Here is a 23855-nt window from a genome sequence, read left to right on the forward strand (position 1 = left end):
TCAGCTGGGCAAATATTACTGAAACTTGGTGGAAGTCCAACACAATAATTGGACTCAGATACTTTAGAAGATAATGTTTCCTTTATTCATTCTTGCCCAAATGTCAAATTTGGGTAGCTTGACTACTACGGTAAGTAAAAATGATTGCATTAATTGAACTCTTACAATGCTTGCATTTAATGAGCCCCTCTTATCCTCAGAATTTCAGACAGTTATTGTCTGTATTGTTCAGAAAACCATTGAATAAGCATTGTTAGGATTAGTCGTGCTGAATCATGCCTAGATCACAGAAAAACAACAGCTTGTGCATTCATTGATGAATCACAACATTGCTATTTTAGCATTATAGAAAAGGGGAAATGAGATTTGTCTGTCAAAATTTACCATATGATCAGTACTACCATCTCTAAAATCCTGCTGGTGCTGTATTCTGGAGGGGGTGGGGAAGGGACATGGAAACCTCTATTCTTTAAAGCTGTAAAACTGTCAAACAATATTTAAACTTCAGTTGCAAAATAACTCATTCAGAAAGATATGCCTTGTTTACATATTTTTAATACGTATGTTTTAGCCTCTCTGTACTTCCTGCTTTTTGAGTGTTAAATTTTGGTCACCTTTGCATCTGCAGTTTAATTCCTGGATAACCGTATCATTTGAATTTTCACTTTTGTTTCTCTTATGATGGTAGTAAGAACAGAATTTCACTTCTTTTTTGCCCTTCCCTCTCCTTCAAATCTGCTTCCACTTTATCTGCTTCCATTTCTTCTGGGCTCTGAAATTAAGATACACACACACAATTTGAAAACACAGGCACCCAAAATGTGAAGTTTACAGAATCAAAGTGTTCCTCAACAGAGATGCTGTAAACCACTGACTATAATAATATATGGAACTGGGACTATAACTGACATGAGAAGGAGCCTCAATAAAATAAAGAATGGAAATAATCTAAATATAGTTGCCAGAGTTTAAAAGTCCATCTATCAGCACCCTGGACAACAGTCTTGGGTATACTTCTTCTGTCCTAGGGCATGGCTTGAAGGCACTTGAGGTTATTACTTTACAAAAGCTAAACATCATCTGGGTCTGGTTGGTGCCTGGATGGGTCAATTCCTGGGAACCATGTGTACATCTCCTTGGATTCCTTGACGGAAGGAAGATGGGATATAAATGTAAGAAAGTAAGATAAAACCAGATAATACTTGGGAGCAGACCTCATTGAAAAAGAACTTCAAGAACAAGTTCCCCCAAGCAGAATTCATAACAATGCAATTCAAAACAATTCAAAACAATGCAATTCAAATCAAAATAAAAGTCACATATCCTTACAGCTAATAATTTCAACACTGCCAGTAACAGCATCTTACAGCTGTCAAATGAACAGGAATGTTTTTCAATTCCTTCCAAAAGTTACTAAGTACCAAAAAAATTAGTATAATACAGTTACATATAATACATTATTATAATAAATAAAAACAAACTAAAATCAGGCAGAGAGGGAACTAAACTTCAAACCAAAAAGAAAAAAGAAATAAAGCTGGACAAATAAATGTCCTGGCACTGAAATGGCTGTAACATGATTGTAACATTGGCACCAGCCATATTCCCTTAAGAAAGGAATTCCACAGATAGAGACACCACAAAGAAGGTTTTTATTCCTCATTGACACATAGCAAAGTTTACCCAACAAACACACATGAAGAAGAGCCTCATCTCGAGATGTTAATACATGGGCAGGACTGTTCCATTTTCAGACCACCTTCTAGATAGAGCAGGGATAGCCAGCCTGGTACCACCCAGCTGTTGTTGATTCCAACTCCCATCCACTCCAGTCAGCATGGCCATTGGGGTAAGGGAAGATGAGAGATGTAGTCCACAACATCTGGCACCACATTGGCAACCCTGGGCTGGTTTTAGGCAAAAGTACAGATTGACGCAAGTTATCATTTTGCATATCTGATTGCCACATGTCATCTGTACCCTCTGTTACTCAGGACATTATCACACCTCCCCCTCCCCTTGTGGTTCTGGTATGTTGGTTCAGCTTATCAGATCCCCTCCCAGCCCAACTTCAGTCCCCATATATCTCCTTATAGTTTCCTACTAGCAGACTATATGCTAGACTGGGAGCCATGATGGTGGCACAGTCAGTGGAAATGTGTGCAAAACATTTTTTGTGTGTGAAAAGTTTCCTTGCTGTGAAAGGACAGCAAGGAAACTCAGGATACTATTCTAGAAGGCACAGGTGAAGTTTCCAAGAAGCCCAAAACAGGGGAAGGGGACTATGCTGGGAATGGAGGTCAGTGGGATAAAAAAGGGGGGGGCTTCATAACTACAGTACCAGGAGCTCTGAGGGATCTTTCACAGAAAAAAACACCATATAAACTTCATATTTCTGAGATCAATATTATCTAGTAAAGGACAGAAATGGGTGGGATAACAACCCATGCTGCCATCACTCAACTAGAGAGAGAAAACTGTCATCTGGATCCAAGCCCAGTTACTACTTGAGACTAACAACTGAGAAAAGCAGTAATGGATGTCCTTAGTCAGTTTGTCTAAATAAACACAAGTTTAAAGAACAAATCTCAGATGTCAACATTCTTCCTTCTTATCCCAGGTGTCTCTGGGGCAAAAGTGCATAGGCTCCAAAACTAAACAAATTTCATGAGTTCTCACCTCCTATCCACTAGCAATACACAAAGATAAAATTATCTACATAATAAGATACTACCTCTTTAGAAATGTCCCCCATATTCTAATTTTCTTTCATTTTTAGCAAATACGCTCATATTGGCATTATAAATACCTGAATGCATTTTTTCCGCTTTAGTATATACTTTAGTATGTGGGCTTCTTTTTCGCCAAGCTGGTATATTATATGCTGAAGTGCACCTCTCTGTAAAGAAAAATACAGTTTGATTTACATTTTCAGCGATAATTATAATCATATTCTGCCAATCTAGTTACAGAGAGAGAGAGAGATCACATAAATCATAGATCACTTCGAAAAACGTATTAACCCCAAGGGAGAATGCATTCCATTTTCAATCTGGGAACATGAACTAGGTTTTGGGAGAGGGAAAGCCTACTACATATGCCCAACTTGGCTGGCTGCTTAGAACAGTCAGAACCAGTGTGATTCACTGGGTGGCAGGACCAGTAAATACTTCCTTAAAATAAAGTATGATTCCCTTGGCTGTTTGCGACTTCTCAAACCTTTAATTAATCCAACAACTCATCTGCCAAATTCACTAATCTTACAGAAGTGCTATTAGGACTCCAAGTATCCTTGAATGAAACCAATTATTTAGACCTGTTCAAATATTCATTTTGGACTGGAACTGTTTAATTGTCCTGGTGGTTGACTTCCAAATAGACAGGAGCAAGATGGCTGTTGATTGTCCAGGTCCTAGCAATAGTGCTTAATAGCAATGACCATGATATACTTCTGGATCACCTGCCTGGAAAAGAACTGATAGGTTCAAACTCCAAAGATACTACGAAGACTCCAAAGATACTACGAAGTTCCATTTTATTTCTCACGCTATTTAACATCCATGTGAAACTTTGGGTTGAGGTAATTCAGATGATACCCAAAACTCGCACTCATTTCTTTTTTTCTTTTTTTGCTGAGGTTTAATATAACAAAACAAGAAGAACTATTGCAAAATGACAAAATATCAAACCATACAGAGGATTAACCATTTTTTTGAGCATATAGAGCTCACAATATTTTAAGACAAAATTTAAACTAGAGGAACTCGTCTGATTTTTATGACATTGTCATAACAAAATTGGCAGAGTTGGGACAAATTTATAAGAAAACAAACAAGCAAAATAAACATTAAGAAGGATAAAGACAAAAGGAGAAGAATTAGACCATCCAACCATTCTTGCCACATCTGACAACAAATCATCTCTATTTGTATCTGAACTGAATAAAACCCCACCAAATTGCAGCAAAATCTTGTGGCTGTGCTTTTACCTTGTAATAAACATAAATTACAAATATTATTTTTTCCAGAAATAGCTATTGACCAGACAGAGAAATTACAAACAGTTTAGATGGTTTTTTTTAAAAAAAATCAAGTACTTATATATAACAAATAATAGATGAGACTGATTGATAGACGAACAGTCAACAATAAACAGTATAGTAAGCCCTCAATTTATGTGGGGGTTATGTTCCAGAGATCATGCCTAAAACTAATCAAAACACAACTGGGTGCAAGGGCAGGTGGGACTGCAAAACTCTTTCCCCCCTGGATGCCAACCCACGTTCTGCCTCCTATTTATCCTGAATGCACACAAGTTAAATGTGCTCAAGCTGCAGGCTTATTGTACATGAAAGCAATGTTGGCCAAGAGGTGAACCTGCTGAGGAAAAGCATTCTATATTCAGGGCACCACAACTGTAAAAGCTCTCTCTGCAAGACAATCTTATGTGTAATCCAAATTTGGTATAACAGACCACAGTATGAATAATGCAGGCAAACCTCCATGCCAGAAGGAAGGGTCTATGAGACTATGTGCTGACCTGCAGCCAAATTCATCTTGGATTCTTTGGTTGCACCAACTTTACCATAGGTCAGATTAGGTGACCTTGCAGCTGCTGGAGAACTCAAGGAAATACTTCTCCCGCTGGCTCTCTGAGAAGGAACATAAGAAGCATTCTCAGCATTCTTGCTTTGATCATTTTGTTGGCAATACCCTTTACCTTTAGGGTTTGAAGTATGCATTGCTGCAAGAAATAATACGATAATCAATATTTTCCCCCAGACTTGTAAGAAGCTACTGAGTGCTGCTCAACATGTGGGGCAATGGATGGGGACATGCAATACAAATACTGAGCTCGCCCCTTTTAATAGATCGCCTCTGATGTTGAACTAGGACCAAATGAGTCAATTCCCCGTGTGACTTTTTCAACCTACTAAAAACGGTTTCTCGAAATACCTTTTGCTGTCAACGGGAGATGAAGGTTTTTGGGTTCCTCGGAAATCCATTTCTTTTTCTTCACTCCTTTAAAATGATGCTTCTTTATGCTTTCAGAGTGACTTGTAGCTAAAGAGAAGAAGAACAACAGGATTTTGCCTCTCAGTTCTAGGGCACTGAGAAAGGAGGAGGATTCCCAGGGTGCTTTCATGTGAGGATCCAGTAAGGGGGGGGGCATGGAAAAGGCCACCCTTGCTGTATTCATGACTTGGCATGTGATCCAAGAATGACCTGCAGATAGCCTTGCATGCATAAGTATGGTTTCAACAATCCTCCCATTCTCCTCCCATTTTTTGTGCAGTATCTTTAAAAAAAAATTAAATTCTTTATTCAGAAAAATTTTAAAATACAAGATTCAAAAATGCAATAAAAGGTCAAAGAAAATATATAAAAAGAGAACGCATTCATACATAAACACAAAAATTCATATACTCAGGAAAAAAAGGAAAAATTAAAGAGAGGGAAAAAGAAAAAAGAAAAGAAAAAATTACTTCCTATTATTTACAACACGCTTCCCTATGTGAAGTCTTTTCCCCTTGCTGTTTCTCCTACTTTACCCAAATATAAATCTTACCATTATTAAATGTATAATACCAATTTCTCCTCTTATAGCTATTATTCTGAAGGGACCCAGGTGGCGCTGTGGGTTAAACCACTGAGCCTAGGGCTTGCTGATCAGAAGGTCGGCGGTTCGAATCCCTGTGACGGGGTGAGCTCCCGTTGCTTGGTCCCAGCTCCTGCCAACCTAGCAGTTCGAAAGCATGTCAAAATGCAAGTAGATAAATAGGAACTGCTACAGCGAGAAGGTAAATGGCGTTTCCATGTGCTGCTCTGGTTCGCCAGAAGCGGCTTTGTCATGCTGGCCACATGACCTGGAAGCTATACGCCGGCTCCCTCAGCCACTAATGCGAGATGAGCGCGCAACCCCAGAGTCGGTCACGACTGGACCTAATGGTCAGGGGTCTCTTTACCTTTACCTAGCTATTATTCTAAGCACATCACTAAATTACTAGATTTTCTTTCTCCAAATAATCTTGCACATATTTCCATTCATCCATAATTTTTTGCCTGGGTACATTTATTATTATAGCCATTAGTTTCGCCATCTTCAAATATTCTATTAATCTTTCCTGCCACTCTTGAACCGTTGGTAACGAATCTCCTTTCCATTTCGTTGCAATTTGGATCCTGGCTGCTGCACATGCATATAATAAAATATTCACTCTGTTTTTTGGTATATTTGGGGGGATTAGACTCAACAAAAATATTTCAGGGCTTTTTTCAAATGTACATTTCAACATTTTTTTTCATTTCATCATATATTTTGTTCCAGAAATCAGCTACCTTTGGGCATGTCCATCAGCAATGGTAAAAGCTTCCAATTTTCTTTTGGCATTTCCAGCATTTTCCTTCACCTAATTTATAAAATTTTGCTATTTTTTCCGGTGTTACATACCATCTGTGGAACATTTTTAGTATGTTTTCTCTTATTGCCATACAAGCTGTAAAATTCGAATCCACTTTCCACAATTTCTCCCATTGGTTTATTGAGATCGTTTTCCCAATATCTGTGGCCCATTTTATCATGACATTTTTAGTTAATTCGTCTTTTCATTCCAGCTCTAATAAGAATTTATACATCTTCCCCAATGGTTTTTTAAAATCATTTTCTATTATCAATTCTTGTAATTTAGACTCCTTTGCTGGGAAGCCAATCTCTTAATGTATTTTAAAAATGCTTTGGATCTGCCCATAATGTAGCCAGCTTAAACAATACCCTTTGAGGACACTGAGGTCCAGCACCGAGGGCCTTCTGGCGGTCCCCTCGTTGCGAGAAGCCAAGTTGCAGGGAACTAGGCAGAGGGCCTTCTCAGTGGTGGCACCTGCCCTGTGGAACTCCCTCCCAACAGATGTCAAAGAGGAAAACAACTACCAGACTTTTAGAAGACATCTGAAGGCATCCCTGTTCAGGGAGGCTTTTAATGTTTAATAGATTATTGTGTTTTATTTTTCTGTTGGAAGCCGCCCAGAGTGGCTGGGGAAACCCAGCCAGATGGGCGGGGTATAAATAATAAATTATTATTATGATTATTATTTGATCTCCTCATATGATTTTAGAATCCATTGGTCATTTTCTCTTATTAACAGCTCCCGGTAGGTTGGCCATTTCCCTATCTTTGTACAATTCCCCACTGCCATCATCTCCACCGGGGACGCCCACCAAGCGCTTTGAGGTTCCACCCACCCCTTAAATTCATTCCAGATTTGATACAATGATTTTTTAATTACGTGATCTGAAAACTCTTTTTGATTCCCTTTCTTTTCCAATAAAAGGTAGGCATGCCACTCTTTGATGTTTCTGAATCCCTCTATCTCCAGGAGTTCCTGATTTTCTAAAGTAAGCCAGTCTTTAATCCAGCATAAACTGGCCTTTTTGTGCAGTATCATCAACATCATCATATTCAATTTGTATACCGTCTTCAGGGCCGTCTTAAGCGCCCCTGGCGCCATGGAGCGACGGATCCCTCCGCCCCCCCCCGCCCCGTTTCCCAGCGCGGTGGGTGGGCGGGCGCAGCGCGGCTGCCACAGGCGCAGCTGGGCGTCGAACCGGCGGACCGGCCGGCCAGCGGGCGGGCGCAGCTCGCGGCGCCCTCCTGGCGGGCCGGCGCCGTGGTGCCCTGCGCCATCGGCGGTCTACCTAGAGCCGGCCCTGACCGTCTTTCTATCTTACAATACTCAAGGCAGTTTACAAGCTGAAGAAACAAAAAAAAATGTACATCTTATAACAATCTAATGCAAGACAAAAATGTGATGGTAAAACCTAACTTTAAAATAAGCAACCTACATCAAAGAAGTAACATTCAACAATCATTAGAATAGTGTAGTATAAAAGAGTAATATCAGCATATAAAAGTTAAACAGAAATCCACCCTTAACAGTTACAATAAATAATTTCTAAACTATAATCAATAAAACAATGGCAAGCCAAAGTACATAAAATAATACAATAGAAATTGAGAAGCAGAGACTACAAGTTGGAGCAAAGTAGGTGGAAGGAGGCCTTGCCTGATGGAGTCTCTCCCCTCACCGTCTATAAATTATAGTGTGTGTAGCAAACCTAACACCTGAGCTGTTCCCCCATTTACCTGCTATTCAATCTATGTAAACCAGTGCACAGATGCAACAAAATACAGATTTTCCCCGCCACCGTCCCAGTGCATTATTACGGGATGCAGCTCGACTGAAGCAGCTGAAAGGAGCTGACCACCCCTACAGAGAGGGGACACAAAGAATAATTGCATGTATTAAAATGAGGCGGTTGGCATTTTATGCAACTAGATGCCTGTTGGGGAGATCAATAATGGATCGTTGATGGTGCTCTTTCAATGGCAGCCAGGGGCATCAGAGGTGGGCAGCCCAGGGTATCTGTTGAAGCTCCTGCCCTACCAGGTAATGCAGGCATCCCCAAACTTCCGCCCTCCAGATGTTTTGGACTACAATTCCCATCTGCCCTGATCACTTGTCCTGTTTAGCTAGGGATCGTGGGAGTTGCAGGCCATAACATCTGGAGGGCCGCAGTTTGGGGATGCCTGAGGTAATGCATCACTGGTGCCCTGATTCTGCTGCTGCAACCATTTGGTATTGTTGCCTGTTTTTACCTGTTGCATCCAAGTGAGTGAGAAGTGACTGGCATACCGTAATAAGGAGGGACGGCAGTCTCTGCTTACCTAGTGCGCACACACAGACACACACACACACACAGCATTGGTGAACATTGGGCAGGGAGGGACAGGGCAAGGGAATGGGGGACTGTTCAATAAAGGGGATCCCCCTGATCTTGCCTGGCCACCTCCCTCTCCCCCATAAAAGACCCCCCCCCCCCGAGCTTCCCCCATCTCCAGAATGTCTGAATTTGAGGGAGTATCATGCTGTCAAACAAGGCTATATCCAGGTTAACACAGAAGCATCTTTGGTGGCTGTGATAATTGGTGTTATGTGAAAAGTCCAGCTGATTATTTCACACATTTAAATGTGTCATGAAACTGAGCCTGCTATCTAATACTTCTCAGCACGGTCCCCCTTTAGACTCTTGGGAAGTTGCAATGGTTCACTGCATCATAGGACAGTAGAAATGATCACAGTAATTAATTGGATGATCCTGCCAAAGCTAAACTCCGTAACAAGCTTGTGTTGGCACCAAAGAGAATAGACAGAATGAGCTGTAGCAGGGGGTGGGGTGGGGAATGAAGCAAGTGTTAACTCTGATAAGAAAATGAAATTAACCACCAGTACAGTTGAATTCCCTGGCACAAATTATAGAAAAATCACACAGGCAGCTTGTGCAGATGCATTTTCAAACTGCAGAAAGGAAGAAACATATATCTTCATAATTCCCCCCCCCTTCCCCCAAAAGACGAGACATGAGCTCTGAATACCTTTAATGTTCGAACACTTCAGCATGGCAAATTCTTTTTCTCCACTGAATGCTTTGCTTTGTATCCCTGCAACAAATATATTTCTTTGTGGCAAATAGCAATCACCTCCTACAAAGAGAGACAAACATAAATAAATCACAGAACTTGTATTTGTATTTTAGTTTCCATTGTCATTTGATAGTCATGTAAATCATAAGAATTTAAAAATAGTCAATGTACATTTGAAGTAATTACCTCCATTTTCAAAGGCACTAAGATCAGATCGAGAGCTACAATCTAATGATGCCGTTATCTCCGTTTGCCTTTCTGCAATATTAAACTTTGATGAAACTGCAACGCCATCACCTAAAAGGGCAAGAGACAGAATAATTGAATTTACTAAACTTATTTTAATAGTGGGAAATGTCCATGGCATAGGTATTACCATAGCATTAGTCAAACTGCTATTCTATTAACTTCAGCTTTCCCATCTGCAAAATGGGAATCATAATATTATAAGAATCTAATAAGAATATTATAAGGATTGCTGAGATGACATCTGTAAAGTGTTTTGAGCACTTGGAAGATAAATAATGCTAATAAATAAGACACCAAAGTTATCATCCTGCACATATTTTTCTCTAAAAATACCTAGACTCCATTTAGATGCTGGGCTAGCATGGAAATTGTCAGGGGGTTGTTGCGGCTACTCTAGAGTAACGACGCTCCGCATGCTTGTCTTTCAGCACTTTTTATTTAGTGCATGCTATTTACAGTGAGCTGGGTATGTACAACATGTGTGCTCAGTCCGACGCAGAATCCAGCACTGGACCGCCCCTGGACATCCTCCAGCATAAGAGCCTCGGGACAGCAAATCTCTTTCCCCTCCTTTTCCTGCGTAATTCCGGAACCGGAGGGGGGAAAGGGTCTGCGCTCCATGTTTTCCTTCTCCCCCCTTTCCCCCCCTCTCTTCCTCCCTCCTGTGTCGTAGGGGCTCTCCCATGCTGCCAGAGCCCTGTCCCTCTCTCTCCACTTCCTGACTGGACTCCAGCTGCTCGGGGAGGAGCTGCTTCTAATGAGGGGAAGAGGGTCCCTATACTCTCTTCCCCTTACATAAATACAGGCATATTAGCAAGCTATTTTATTTTAAAGATCTTCTAGTATATGGGTTGGTGGAAGATGAGCAGGGCAATCCATCTCACCTTCTAGCAACCCATTCAATCGCCTACATGGAATTCCTAGTCAACTATGGTGCCAAGGTGTTCCAATTCAACTTTTCTGAGTATGTGTGTGTCAAAAGACCATTTCTCCTTTTCTGCAGATTCATCCCTTCTCTTCTCCTCTTCCTTAGAATCACATCTGTGGACATGTTTAGAGACATACATGGTAACAAATCTCTCTCTCTTCCAGTTCCTTAGAAGCCAAAGTTTACTGTGCCACCATACTTAGATCTCTCCTTCTTGGTCTCCCAGCCATCCCTGTCTGAAGTCACTAAATCGCTACAGTAGTACCTCTGGTTACTAACTTAATTCATTCCGGAGGTCCGTCCTTAAAGCTGAAACCGCTCTTATTCCTGAGGCGCGCTTTTGCTAATGGGGTCTCCTGCTGCATACGCGCCTCTGGTACCGATTTCCGCTCGCAACCTGGGGCAAAGTTTGCAACCAGGAGCAGCTACTTCCGGATTAGCGGAGCTCGTAACCTGAAGCGTTCATAACCAGAAGCGTTCGTAACCAGAGGTACCACTATATTTTGTTATTCCCCAAGTAGTCTGCAGATGTGTTTAGAGAGATCTATCCCAAGCAAATGTGGCAACAGGTGATGCACAGCAGTTGACAGAAAAACACGTTTTAACAAATCAAAACAGATTATTCCTCAAGTAGCTTTTTTGAGAGGGTCACTGTTAAACACTCCTTCAAAGAAAGAATAGTGGCTGAAGCAGGCTTTTTGGTTTACAGTTATTAAAGGCTTGTTCAAAATATAAAGTCACAGTGTGGTGCCTCTTTACATTCAGTGAGGTCTACTCTGAAGTCAACATACTGATGAATCAGCAAAATAAATCAGTGAAACTAAATTGAGCCTTCCACTAAATAGGTTCTCCCTAAATTGACTGGGCCAATTTAATTATTTCTTCTTTTTTGTCCAAATCACTGTTTCTCATCAGCACTTCCTAAATATTATTATTCCCGAGTTCTCTTATTTTAAACATGGATTATGTGAGATATTACAGGTTCTTTTTTCCTGACTGCTCCTTTAAAAAACCTACTGGGGAAAACCCTGGGGTCACTAATGGCAGAAAAAAATTGCCCATTTACAGTGAGCAATGACTTCCATCTCTAATAAAAAGAAATCATATAAAAATATACATTTTTCTCACTTTGTTAATTTCCTTTACATGACCAGTATTGTTTGTTTTTATTTATTTTGTTGAAAACATTCCAGGGTGGTTTACAACTCAATAAAAAACAGTTGATTAAATTTGAATAAGTACAGTGAAAAATAGTAACAACGAAAGTAGATGGACAGCTCTTGGGGGCATTTGTATCAATGTTCAGAGTTTGCTTGCTTGCTTTACTTAATTCAGTTGATTTTGAAATTATAGTAGCAGATTCTGATAGTTTACCCTCACATTAATCAAACAGCTTCAAATATTTAAGACAATATCAATGAGCCACTTATATTAGCGTCTTGCTTTTAAAATAACAAGACTTCAGCACATATATCACCACAACTCCTGGACCTGAAAACTCAGGACACATAGAACCTCTGCCTTATCTGGATTCAACTCAGTTTACTGGCTCACTTCCAGCTGGCTCCAAGCACCAGTTCAGCACCTGAATTGCCTCTTGATGGTATAGAGTGAAAAAGCTGGGTGCCATCCACAGGACTTCTCGGGGCACACACCACTTCCTACAGTCCTCCTTTGGGAGAACTGTCTATTTATTCCTACTGTCTGCTTCCTGCTACTAAACCAATTTCTGATCCACAAGAGGACCTCTCCTCTTATTCCATGACTGCCAAGCTTCCTCAGGAGGCTTTGATGAGGTACCTTATCAAAACCTTTTGAAAGTCCAAATCAAAACCTTTTGAAAGTCAACCAGATCACCACTAGCTACTGGTATATGTTTGTTGACACTCTCAGAGATCTCTAATAAGTTAGTAAGACAGGACTTGCCCTTGCAGAACCCATGCTGGCTCTGCTTCAGCAAGGCTTGTTCTCCTATATGAAAAATAAAATAAAAGTTATATTGCTCAGGTCCTTGCCTTCTTGTAAATCTCTGCCAGTTTCCATGGTTTTCAAGAGCTCGTTCTCCAGCACCAAAGGTATGTTTTTTGTTAAGTGGTTTTCCTGAGAAGTCTGAATTCTGTAGTATTCTCCTGTTTCACCCCAAGGAAGAGAAAATGGGGGGCAATTACCAGAGTGATATCAGCTGAAAAGTGAGATAACAGAATCAGAAATAACATTCTTACCAGATTTATAACACATTTCCTTTATTGCCTTTTCTTCTTCTATGTCTTCTGGTGTCTTAGACAATAAATAAGATGCATCTGTAGGGAACGCATTTCAAAGAGCTTACTAAGCAAAGACCTTGCTAGATATCTTCTAAACTGCAATTGCATTCATAGTACAAATTGCAATATAAATTTTTACTGGTGGGATTCTTCAACTGGGGTGTATTCTGGAGAATTTTTTTTAATATTCTGGATAAAATAATATTATTGCTTAACATTCTATTTTTTATTAATAAAAGTTTGAATCCTCAATTCAGCTGTAATTTATTTTAGGAATAATATTAAACGCAATAGGCCAACTTCTATTATCAAACAGGGTTGGTCATTTATGAAATATATTAACACTTCGGGTAGGTAAAGTCTAAAACATTTTTACTTTGTATTTGTTAAAAGATTGAAGTCACATTGCTTGGGATGGGAGCTTTTAAACACTATTACAGTGGTACCTCGGTTTATGAACACAATTGGTTCCGGAAGTCTGTTCATAAACTGAAGCGTCCATAAACTGAAGCGAACTTTCCCATTGAAAGTAATGGAAAGTGGATTAATCTGTTCCAGACAGTCTGCGGAGTACTTAAACTGAAGCGTTCATAAACTGAAGCGAACTTTCCCATTAAAAGTAATGGAAAGTAGATTAATCCGTTCCAGACGGGTCCGCGGAGTACTCAAACTGAAGCGTACTTAACCCGAAGCATGGGTGTAATCGGTTCCGGAAGTCTGTTCATAAACTGAAGCGTTCATAAACTGAAGCGAACTTTCCCATTGAAAGTAATGGAAAGTGAATTAATCCGTTCCAGATGGGTCCACGGCGTTCGTAAACCGAAAATTCGTAAACTGAGGTTCCACTGTACAGTTATCACAAAAACGCTTTTTAAAAACCCCTTTAATATAATGTTATATGAGAACCTATTTTGTAAATTTTTTCTAGGTAGATTCAAATTGCTAGAAACATTGAACAAGCACACAAAAATGTCTGGCAAAGTACGGTATTTACATTTCTCCTCCTGTTCTTCTTCGTCCTCGTCCTCAAGATTGATGGTAATAATCAGTGGAGGATGGATAGGTCTTAATGTGTTTTCTTGACCTTTTGTGGAATCTTGATTTTGGGCAGGAGGTAAAATCCCTTCCTGAACTTCCCTTTGCAATGTAGAATCTATAGGAAGGAACCTAAATTTCAGTATAAAACTTTGAGTAAAACTTTGAAGTCCTCATCATACTTAACTCACTCATAAAAGCCAAGGCAGTGGTTGGGTTTTGTTCTTAGACACATATGGAGCAGATACATATTACAACTTGGGCCATCAACTAACTAACTAACTAAATCACAGTTGATCAATTGTATGAATCCCACACAGAGCATTGCTTCATATGCCCACCATTCTGTTCTGTAGAGTTCACTCCTATGCAAGTGTGCAGAGGATTGCAGCCTATTAACTGATTAAGGTTGCAACCCTATGCACACTTACTTGGAAACAAGCTCCATCAAATTCAGTTGGGCTCCCTACTTCTGATTAGATATTTATTTATTTATTTCGATTTCAAGACCACCCTTCATCATTCATGATCCCAGAGCATAAGACCCCAGTACAATCAAAACACCAGTGAAAGCATATATCACAACTGAAACCTTAAATACAAATATGCAACCTTTGCAACACAGCAGGCACAAAACCATAATCTCACAGCTGGCCATATCAACTTACCTCTGTTGACATGAGGTGGGCCTGGGCTTAAGAGTGTGCCTTCAAATGAATACAACAATGGCGCCACCACACTCATGTTAATCATTTCCTTTGCTACGGCAGAGTTTCCGAAACTTGGGTCTCCAGATGTTTTTTTTGGAGTACAGTTCCCATCATCCCTGACCACTGGTCCTGATAGCTAGGGACGGTGGGAGTCGTAGTCCAAAAACAGCTGGAGACCCAAGGTTGGGAAACCCTGGTATAAACAATTCTATGCCCTCTGCCATAATTATAGCTTGGGGAAGGGGCTTTTATTCCACCCGTTTCCTCTCCAATCAGAGTTAGTTCAGAGGAAATATATTTCTTCTGAGCAGGAAATGCATGTGGAATCCATCAAGAGTGGAATGGAAATGCCCATGTATTTTGCAAGAAAGATACATGACAGAATTCAATCTGTGGATCTTTCCCTGTCATGTCCAAGCTGATTCTCCCCACCCCACCCCTGCTCATTATAATACAATGTTTGACACATGTGTTCCATATACAAAGATATTAAATAGGAACCATATTCTTGTGTTTGAATATAAAATGTAACGTTCATTCTTCGATGGAATATGTACACTTACACTTTAAAACATATATATATATATATATATAAACAGAAGACCCTGAAGTTATGCAGTATGTTAAATATTGCACTTGAATTCCTCAGTAGCACAGATACAGACCCTGGCAGCACTGCAACTGCCAGCCACCTCTCCCCCTCCTTCCAGGATTATCCATGCTGCTGCTGTAATAGGCTGGCTGGTGGCCACCATGGTTTCTCCCCCTTAATGCAGTATCTGGTTGTCAGGTCCAGCACCTGTATTACTGTGGGGATGGCAAGGCAAGGCAGGGCAGTAAAGACAGAGGAATGGCATTTTTGGGGTGGGGGGGCAACTCAAGTCCATGTTTGGTGGTGGTATTGGTGACATTATGCTGAGGGTCCACTCACCCTGGTGTCTGCCCTGTTCTTATCTATATGGATGGGCCATTAATATGTTGCCCCATTTGTCTTGAATTCTAGACATTCTACATGTCTAGAATTATTATTATTATTATTATTATTATTATTATTATTATTATTATTATTTATACCCTGCCCATCTGGCTGGGGTTTCCCCAGCCACTCTGGGCGGCTTCCAACAGAAGTATTAAAATACAATAATCTATTAAACATTAAAAGCTTCCCTAAACAGGGCTGCCTTCAGATGTCTATCATTCAGTGCATCAATGCCACATATTAAGAGGAATCCTGGTAAATCTTAAAGTGCTGAACAGTATTTTAAGAGATGGGAATTTAGGGATCATACATTCCAGAAACATGCTTCTAGTTTCATTAGAAAAGGATGCTAGTCTTACATATGGACTGGTAATTAATAACTATGTATTAGTCTTGACCTCAAAGCATACTTTCTAGTTTCCCAATTCCGCCTTTATTATTATTTATTGAATTTATATACCGCCCTATACCCAGAGGGCTCAGGGCGGTTCACAGAATGAAATCAAAATATAAAACCACAACATACATAATCAAAATAAAAAGAACCCAATAACGCCCCCCGGGGGTGGGGACACTGCAGAGAAGGCCTGTTCTCGTGTTGCCACCCTCTGGACCTCTCGAGGAGGCGGCAAATGAAGAAGGGCCTCAGAAGATGATCTCAGGGACTGGTTAGGTTCATATGGGAAGAGGTGGTCCTTGAGGTATTGCAGTCCTGAACTGTTTAAGGCTTTATAGGTCAAAACTAGCACTTTTAATTGGCCCTGGAGACTAATTGGTAGTCAGTGGAATCTGAACAGGATCGGTGTAATATGCTCAAACCGACTTGCTCCGGTGAGCACCCTGGCAGCTGAATTCTGCACTTTCCAAACCCTCTTCAGAGGTAGCCCTATGTATAACACATTGCAGTAATCTAACCTTGAGGTTACCAGAGCATAGACAACAGTAGTTAGGCTATCCCTGTCCAGATAGGGGGATAGCTGGGCTACCAGCCGAAGCTGATGGAAGGCACTCTGGGCCACTGAGGCCACCTGAACCTTGAGTGAGAGCAAAGGATCCAGGAGTAACCCCAAGCTACACACCTGCTCCTTCAGAGAAGTGTAACCCCATCAAAAGCAGGCAACATCCCACCCATCTGTTCTAGGGAACTACCCACTAACAGTGCCTCCGTCTTATTTGGATTGAGTTTCAGTTTTTTGGCTCTCATCCAGTCCATTACTGAGGCAAGACACTGGTCCAACACTTCCACTGCCATGCCTGCAGATGTAAAGGAGAAGTAGAGTTGTCACCAGCATACTGTTGACAACGTACTTCAAACCTCCGGATAAACACACCCAATGATTTCATGTAGATGTTAAACAATGGGGGGTTAGTATTGAGCCCTGCAGAACCCCACATTGAAGGTTCCACGGGGCTGAAAAACATTCCCCAAGCAACACCCTCTGGGAACGACCATCCAAGTAGGACTGGAACCACGACAAAGTGGTGTCACACATCTCTAGTTCAGACAACTGCTCCAGAAGGATACATGGTCAATGGTATCAATAGCCACTGAGAGTTCGAGAAGAATTAACATGGACATCTTTCCCTTGTCTCTCTCTTGATAGAGGTCATCATATAGGGCCATACTAAGCAGTTTCTGCACCAAAACCGGATTAGTTTTTTCCAAAAGTGCCTGGATCTGGTCTGCCACCACTCTCTCCAGAACCTTGCTCAGGAAAGGGAGATAAGCAACTGGCTGGTAGTTAGGTATTCCAAATCCAGGGAATTTTTTACCACTGCGTTCTTCAAGAATGTTAATCTTGGAAACACTGACCTTATTCTCATCAAATGCCAACAGTGCCCTTCAGCTCTCTATATTGGACAAACAGGCCAAACCCTACGCCAAAGGATAAATGGACATAAATCTGACATCAGGAATCACAAGACAGAGAAACCAGTAGGAGAACACTTCAATCTCCCAGGACATTCTATACAAGACCTCAAAACAGCTGTTTTATTACAGAAAAATTTCAGAAACAGACTGGAAAGAGAAGTTGCTGAATTGCAACTCATTGGCAAGCTTAAAACCATGGAGCCACCTGGAATGAACAGAGACATAGGATTCTTATCTCATTATACATGATCAAGCTTTTCTTAGCACCTCAGCCCTTGTTCCCCCTCCCCGCAAGACCAATTGCAGTCATTAACAGTTGTTAACAGTCATCAACAGGTTTACCACTCCTATCAGCCCATCACCCATTCCCATCACCCCACCCCCACCCTCTGTATATACATAAGGGTCTGGTTACTTCTGTTTCAGTGTATCTGATGAAGTGTGCATGCACACGAAAGCTCATACCAAAATAAAAACTTAGTTGGTCTTTAAGGTGCTACTGAAGGAATTTTTTAATCTTATTCTGATCAGTTAGGCTACAGCCCAGAGTATTTCAGTGTGTAAAAGACAGTGTCCTTCTACAATGGTGTCCTTAATATTTTAAGACTAGACTCTAGAACATATTTCAGTATTCAGAATATGGGAAAAAAACATTTGTACTCACCATTACTAGGTGGCAAAAAAAGTCCATTTATGTTACGAGGTTTCCGGTGATGAAAGACACAACTGATTCTCACACAGCCCAATGGCTGTGTCTCCCAGAAACATGAAATGCTGTTGTATTTTTGCTATGGAAAAAGGGGAAAAAAAGTTGGTTCCATATTTAATGATTGCAAAACAGTAAAGTGGGTCATGGATGGAATGCTGGAATTAATAAAACTAGACAGTGAAGAGCAATGGCTGAGAAATTGCTGCAAAGTCAAAGCAGGCTCTGTCCCTTATATTTTGCAACGGAGACTTGCAGAGACATCAATAAAAGATGTGTGAGAATGTGATCTTATTGAAAATGATTTGGCTCATTTTCCTATGATTTTCCTACCCAATCAGCTATCAAAAGAGAATCAGGCTTCTAGTTCTTTATACATTACACATTTTCTGTTGAATCTAAAGGTACGCTCCCAATCACAGCAGTTGTGTGAGGAAAGTAAAACTGAATCCAAAGTTATTGTACTTGTGTAGAGTATGAGCTCTTGAGCATTTGCATTATAACATAGTATTATCATGAGCTCTTCTACTTTTGCAGAGCACTGCTAGTGGCTTTATCTTGTGAATCAACCTGAGACCTTTTGATGAACGGTGGAATATACACCTAATAAATAAACAATAAAGTGAAATAAATATTTCCCTTCTGCCCATTTTCTTGGGTTCCAGCTCATATGTGGTATCAGAGAGGATGTTCCCGTCCATCTTCCTTTTAATTGACTTGAAGCGCCAAAACATGTTGCCACTAAATTTAAAAAGACTCAAGATTTGACTAAAGGGAGCTCATTTTTCTCCTCTATACTCAACTGCAGTATAAAAACATTCTATTCTCGCAGTGCAAAGAAGAGTGTTATGGGAACATAAAGCTGAAATGAAGTACAGATGAAGGGATCCTTAAAATTCAGTGAATTCGTTAAGCTTTTCAAGTGGGGTAGAAGGTGTGAACCAGTTCTATCTTTAGGTGATAAAATGATGTTTGACTATTTCCAAAGCGGATATCTGGGCGTCACAAGAACACCATGTATCTTAACTGTGAAACTTAAGATGTCACATCTGCAGCAGCAGAGGTGAGAGACAGCCAATAAATGCTTATAATAGATCTCTTCACAAGAGAACACTTCAAAGCACTTGCCATTTCTACCTGTATTTCCATATGTCTAAATTTGCAAAGTTGATGGGAACATCTCCCCTCTCTCCATAATGAGCACACGGTGTCACTGCCAATGGCTTTTTCACAGTGACGGAATCGGCACTTTGATCCCTGAATAGAGGAGAGAGAGAGAGGTTGGAAAATTCGGCCAGGCAGCATTTCTTTAAGTGTTCTTTAGGCTGCCCTTCAGTTACCAAAAACACTAGCGTGGATCACAAACAAACAATTAAAAATACAATAAAATCCTAGTCAGGGAACAGCAGAAACGGCAGAAAGGCAGCAGCGCAATAAAAACCAAGCTGAACTAATAAAATATCAAATAAGATTGGATTATATCAGATTATGTGACATGCTAGAAGGCCTGAACAAATGAAAAGCACTTTTTGCCTCACTAGAGATACATCAGATGTGGTGTCAAGCAAGCCTCCCTTGGGAGGCCACTGCACAAACAAGGCCACTGTGTGTGTGAAGGAGATAATGATACAGACCACCAGAAAGGTCCAGTTCCACCCCTGCCTTAGGACAATGAATACAGATCAACAGTTTGAACCTAGACATTATGCACAGACAGTATGGGCCGGAAACCAATATGGAAGCACATACAACATATTGAAGGAGCTTTGTAGGTGTAGTATATCAAAATGACCATGGCGGTGAAGCACATTGCTATTTGAAAACTGGTGAGGTGTAGGGACTGTCTGTAACTGAAGGAATTTCTCACTAGTGTTTGCAAGTGATGTGGAAGTAGAAAGATGGGAGCCTGAAAGGATTATTAGCTAAAAATTGTTTTGTTTTGAGGGACAATGATGGTCCAACTTGGGAAGATGTATATCTATATATACTTAGTCACACAACTCATTCATTGCTAATGGGAAAAGATCTTTATAACCGATAAACAGCTAACTACACATAGCCTTGTATGTTCTGGATTTTTTTTGTTAATCTATTGTTATCTCCTACTGGGGAAGCCTTGTGATCCACCACTGTTTTAAGCCATATTTGTAATGGAAGAAAAGTCATTAGGGAGAGGCTGCAGGCCCTCTTCTAAATGGGATGCCCATTTGAACTTGGGGAAGGTGAACACTACTGCTGAATGGGGAGAGCAGAGGAGCAGCAAAAAGTAGTTTGCACTTTCCATAATTATTGTGGGTTTCAATGAAAAAGACAAATGAACATTCCTTCCGCTGAGGACAAGGGGAGAGAAAGAGCAAAAGTAATCTGCAGTTTTTTAAATGGTAGAAACACAAAGAGGTAGATCAACCAAGACCTGAGAATTTCAAGGTGGAATTAAACAAAATGAAGTATTTGTGCTCTCTAGGGCCTCTTTTGCCCATAGTGGGAATGCATGTTTACTTTTGCTATGCAATCATCATCACCATCATACTATTACAAAGACAACTGAAGTCTCCAGTGTTCTTTCTTATTGAAAGGGAACGAGACTCCAGTTTTCTACTGGAGGTACCTGGGAATGGAGCTTACTTCCACACACAAACACACAGAATTGCTCTCTGAACCCTTCAGCACCATCCCTGAAACATCTCACTGCTTGGAAAAGTGGAGGGCACATAACAACACAATAGATGCAAGCTATTATAAATTGTGCAGTATTTACCTTTATACAGGTTGAATGAAAATAGAAATAGCAGTCATCCCCAACTTCTGCCATTGCCACCTCTTGTGCTTCTACTCCACTGCCTTTAGAAAGGTCTCAATGCAAATGTAAGAACTATCAACGTGTAAGGAAAGAACATTCCCTTTTGTTCTGAATACAGCTGTATTCGGGATCTAAGTTCTATTTCCTCTTAAAGGGAGACCTCCAGTTGATAGTTTTATTCAAAGGGTTACTTATACTAATTGTAAAACGGACGGTACCTTCTCCAGGTTTGTTGAAGTGCTCACAGATTGAGAGTGGTTGCTAGACAGTGCGCAAATTCAAACTTCCAGAATTTCTCTCATTGTTACCTTGGTTCTTATGACATCATCACAAAGGCCACCATACGACCCCTCAAACTGGGAGTGCTCGCTTATTTTCATCGCCCCTGTGTTTAAAAGAGGAAGGAAACAGTGATTTTTGTGTAGCCTTTTCATCTCGTCGTACCTTACCAAGTCAGTAGAATTCAATTAAGAGAAGAACATCTGTAACTTATATAATTAAGAGAAGAAGCACAAGGATGGGAGTGAAAGCAAGTGAGGGCATCGGCTCCTGCCCTCTTCAATAATTGCCTGCCTGCCAAAGCCTTGGTTTTTAAAGATATTTTGATCATTGATTGCTGCTGACTGGCATATCTACCCTACAAACTGAAGTTACCTGGGAGTGATTCTGTACATTTCTGGAGGGAGGGATTCCTGTTTTGTCTCCTTTAAATTATCTTCTCCAGTCCCACAGAGTTCCGTTTGTCATTAAATGATAAAATTATTGGAATTATTGGAAGATTTGGAGTTCAGTGTCATTAATATTGCATAATAATATTCCTCAAATATTAGTGAAGAAGTGGAATCCCTGAATCATGACACAAAATCAGTAACATGCTGGATGAAGGTCAATAATCTAGGAAAGATATGGATTAAGGTGGTTAGCAGGACTCTGGATTGTGGAAGGAATGAAAGAATGAATGAATGAATGGTCTACTCAATATGGATTCTCAGTCTGACCCCTCCTGAAAGAACAAGTTTGCAGGCTATGACTTCTGCATCTGGCCTTATTCATAGACTATCAGGTGGTGGTTGTGATCAGGAGTAACTCCTAGCTTCACCCGGTACACCAGCTGCAATCTCCTTTGATGATGCAGCCTTTGTGAACTATGCTTTGCAATATCTAGATTGGATTAATGTCCTGGAAGGCGTTGCTGACCTTTTCCCACCTGGCCTGGGAGGGCAGTGTATTTTTATTTTTAGATTTTATTATGGTTTTATATGCAAACTGTTCGATTTGGTTGTGCACTTTTTAATTCATTTAGTTATTGTTTATTACTGCTATTATGCTTGTAATTATGCAAATCTTTTCAAGTTGTAAGCTGCCTTGAGCCTGGCTTTATCTATGGAAAGGGTTTTAGTTCAAAAACTTTTTAAGGGAGTTGATTTCAAATTGGAGAATGGTTGTTTTAATCCTTGTAAAAAAAATTGTTGCAATACATTTAGTTATATTTACAATTAATATTTTTGTGATTTTTTTTTAAGATAACCATTGTTGGAGACCAGTGTACATGTTTAATAAACATAGTCTATTTACATTTTATACAGGACTTGTTTTCTGCCTTAAAAACTGAGCTAGTCACACCAAAGAGCACACAATGAGTTTAGAAATAAGTTTTAAATAAGCAGAATATAAGAAGAAACAATGAGAAAAGGTTAATGTAAAAGGCTGGTCCTGAAGTTCTTGCTATTAAAGCTTGGGAAAGCATAAAACAATACCATCTACACAGCTATTCAGACTGCTTATGCAACCTTATAAAGCATGTTTACCCTAGTGGCTCTTGCAGTTCAGTGGCAACTGGTGTTCCTTCTATAAATGAAATCATGAATAAGTCACCTGAATGAAGAAACAAGCTGATTTGGTATTATTTTAAAATATATTCATATACTGTATGTGGCTAGTGTCACAATAACACTGATAATAACACTGAAAGCCTAGAATTCCATAGTCAGAAGGAGGTTCCATTGTTTTCATTGGGGCTTCCTCCCACTTAATTTTATGTACTGTAATTGAAGCCAAAAGTGCTTTAGTAACATTGTTCTAATTCAGTCTAATGCTTGGAGAAAGGGCACACTTATTTTTTACGACAGCTCGTACAGTAAGAAAGAGGCAAAGAGACTTCTGTTGAGCAGGCATAGCTGCCAAGTTATCCCTTTTTTAAAGGGATTTTCCCTTATGCTGAATAGGCTTCCTCGCGAGAAAAGGGAAAACGTGGCAGCTATGTGAGCAGGCTGCATATCTAATAGAATATTTAGTAACTTGTGAACATACATTTCTCTACACCCCTTACATTCAGATTTTAAAGACTAGCCATCACTTCCCCACACAAAGGGAAATCACCTGAAGACTCATCTATGCAACACAGAAACTTTTTCAGAGTTACGGAAGCTAACCGCCGCTGGACACATGCTATAGAAAATGAACTAAATAGCCCGTTTAGATGTAACTACATTACCAAGCAGCAGCTGCAGGGATAAACATTCAGTGAGTGCATGGATTTAGCCTGTAAAATGGTATAAACACCAGAGATGTATATTTTAAACGGTATTTCCTTCCTGAATAACCACACACCACTTTGGTAGTTAAGCAATATATAAATATCTAAAACGTGTGTGTTGCCAGTGCCCTCCAAAGACGGCCCTCTATTTGAAACACTGTTCAAAGACAGTCCTCTATCTGAAGGCACTGTCCAAATCCATTTTTAAAGTATATATGTGCACAGTTTTAATTCTATCAGCGTTCAATCGCTTCTTTTTTTCTTTTCAGCCGTTCCTCTTTTTCGCTGCCAGCCGCC

General features: G+C 40.2%; 1 protein-coding gene across 1 annotated transcript; it reads right to left on the reverse strand.

Moving 5' to 3' along the window:
• Positions 1-543: 543 nt before the first annotated feature.
• ZC3H11D (zinc finger CCCH-type containing 11D) lies at positions 544-21402 on the reverse strand. Its single transcript, XM_088651822.1, has 12 exons — positions 21331-21402; positions 19360-19479; positions 18181-18304; positions 13914-14072; positions 12878-12955; positions 12671-12784; positions 9665-9775; positions 9431-9538; positions 4956-5063; positions 4540-4743; positions 2810-2899; positions 544-1907 (listed from the first exon to the last, which is right to left on the reverse strand). Exons 1-12 carry the CDS (start codon positions 21400-21402, stop codon positions 1723-1725), a joined length of 1473 nt encoding a protein of 490 aa, XP_088507948.1. The 3' UTR covers positions 544-1722.
• Positions 21403-23855: the final 2453 nt, after the last annotated feature.

Source organism: Zootoca vivipara, chromosome 9 (assembly GCF_965207765.1).
Source record: "Zootoca vivipara chromosome 9, rZooViv2.hap1.1, whole genome shotgun sequence".
Taxonomy (NCBI): domain Eukaryota; kingdom Metazoa; phylum Chordata; class Lepidosauria; order Squamata; family Lacertidae; genus Zootoca; species Zootoca vivipara.